Genomic DNA, 1977 nt, shown 5'->3' with positions numbered 1-1977 from the left:
CGACGCGCCGAGAGTAGTTAGAGCAGTCTCGCTCCTGACGCTCCTGCCCGGAGTTTGCAGCACACCGAGGAGTGCTGCAGACTTCGCTTCAGCGACTCGGGCTGCCCTACCAGCACCTCGAGAGTCTACTGTTCCCGACGGGCTCCGCCGGAACTCGCCGCGAGGTCTTCCGCCACATGCTCACCTACTTGGAGTCCGCCGGTCTCAACAAGCGCCTGTAGACGGCTGTCTGCTGTCCGCGCCATTGCTGCTGCTCCTTCGCTTAGCTTTAAGTAGAGGCTCCACGTTTTAATTTCCTAGCTTACCCATCTCTTTCATCACCCCTTTTCTCCTGGAATCTTTCATCCCCCTCCTACCCCTCCCCCCGGACTGGGTTGTATGCGGGTGAGCCCCCAGCTGGGCTCAATAATATCCCCAGTCCATTTCTTTTCCTTTTCCATCGAACCACTTACTTACTACTACTTAGAGCAGTCTCGCTCCTGACGCCGAAGCGTGTAGACGTGATTCCTTTCACCTCCGAGTTGTTGTATTTCGGCTCGCATCTTTTGCAGCACCTGTAGCCGCAATGACGCATACCAAACAAACGGCCCGCAAGAGTACCGGCGGCAAGGCGCCGCGCAAGCAGCTGGCTACCAAGGCAGACCGCGAGAGCGCCCCGGCCACGGGGCGCTCTTTACCAATCACTGTGTTTGCAGTGATTGGTATAGAATACGCAAATGCATGCTAAAAAACAAGAACAGCACGCTAGGAACTTCCGTGGGAAGAACTCTTGCTGGCAAGATGTTCTTCTACACTGGGGGTCTCTAAGAAAAAAAAAAAGCTGCAAAACACACTGACTGCACAGCGTAAGCTTTATTCAGTTGCAGCAGTGCCTGGCGCTTAGCAGAAGAATTCCCATTCACGTTACGAAATGCTGTGTAAGTTTTGCAGCAGAGAAAGTCGATAAGGTGTCGATCGTGTGCCTAAATAACGCGCCAGAAAACGCTCACGTTAGGCGTGCATGGACAAGGAATAACGAGCGAAAAGTACTACGAGATAAGGAGGAGGCAGCAGCAGCAAAGGCAGCATCGTTTCTGCTGTGACACGCACTTAGGTTGGCTCTTACAAGAGCCGTATTGTTGGTGCTCGTGGCGCTGGGAAACAGGGGCAGCTCAGGCCTTCTTCTCGGTCTTCTTGGGCAACAGGACGGCCTGGATGTTGGGCAGGACGCCTCCCTGGGCGATGGTGACACCCGAGAGCAGCTTGTTCAACTCCTCGTCGTTGCGGATGGCTAGCTGGAGGTGGCGGGGAATGATCCTGGTCTTCTTGTTGTCGCGAGCGGCGTTGCCGGCAAACTCGAGAACTTTGGCGGCCAGGTACTCGAGCACTGCAGCCAGGTAGACTGGGGCACCGGCGCCCACGCGCTCGGCGTAGTTACCCTTGCGCAACAGACGGTGGATTCGGCCCACGGGGAACTGGAGCCCAGCACGGCTGGAGCGGGTCTTTCTCTTGCCCTTCCCCTTTCCACCCTTGCCACGTCCGGACATGATGATGCTGCTACTGCTGCTACTGCACGAAGAGAAACAAGACGACTGCGCGGTACGATATGTGCACGCGCGAGCGAACGTTCGGTGTGTGTCGCGCGCGGCCGCGGCGAGGCGGAGGTACTCAAATAAGCCCCGCGATGCGATGCGATGAGGTTTTACGGGAGGGGGCAAGAGGGAGAGAAAAGGGCCCGAAACGGTCTGGCGTGGGGTGCCGACACCTTATCAGGCCCAAGGGGGAAGGGAAGGGGTAATAAAGGAGGGGGATAGCAGGAAATACTAATGGAGAAGAATTAATTAAAGGCACTTGAGAGTGCGAATTGTAGAATTCGGGTAGGGCGGCAGCTGCAGTGCGACTGCACGCAGAAAGGAGCGCCGAGCGTAAAAGGGTGCCGTGGAGGCGAAAGGGGGGAGCAGCGGCGGCTAGAGGAGTGGGTCATTGACAGAGGGAATG

The 1977-nt window shown here is 56.7% G+C and overlaps 1 protein-coding gene across 1 annotated transcript; it reads right to left on the bottom strand.

Annotated features, from left to right (window-relative positions):
* Positions 1–932: 932 nt before the first annotated feature.
* On the bottom strand, positions 933–1600 carry LOC144153923 (histone H2A-like). Its single transcript, XM_077685697.1, has one exon. The coding sequence runs from the start codon at positions 1524–1526 to the stop codon at positions 1152–1154; it is 375 nt and encodes a 124-aa protein (XP_077541823.1). The 5' UTR covers positions 1527–1600; the 3' UTR covers positions 933–1151.
* Positions 1601–1977: the final 377 nt, after the last annotated feature.

The sequence above is a fragment of the Haemaphysalis longicornis genome, unplaced genomic scaffold (genome assembly GCF_048455015.1).
Source record: "Haemaphysalis longicornis isolate Haplotype H1 unplaced genomic scaffold, Haemaphysalis longicornis Haplotype H1 scaffold_9, whole genome shotgun sequence".
NCBI lineage: Eukaryota > Metazoa > Arthropoda > Arachnida > Ixodida > Ixodidae > Haemaphysalis > Haemaphysalis longicornis.
This window is presented reverse-complemented; position numbering and strand designations above follow the sequence as displayed.

What these genes read in the sequence shown, in the direction of transcription:
- LOC144153923 (XM_077685697.1), bottom strand. Translation starts at nt 1,526, where the DNA reads ATGTCCGGACGTGGCAAGGGTGGAAAGGGGAAGGGCAAGAGAAAGACC.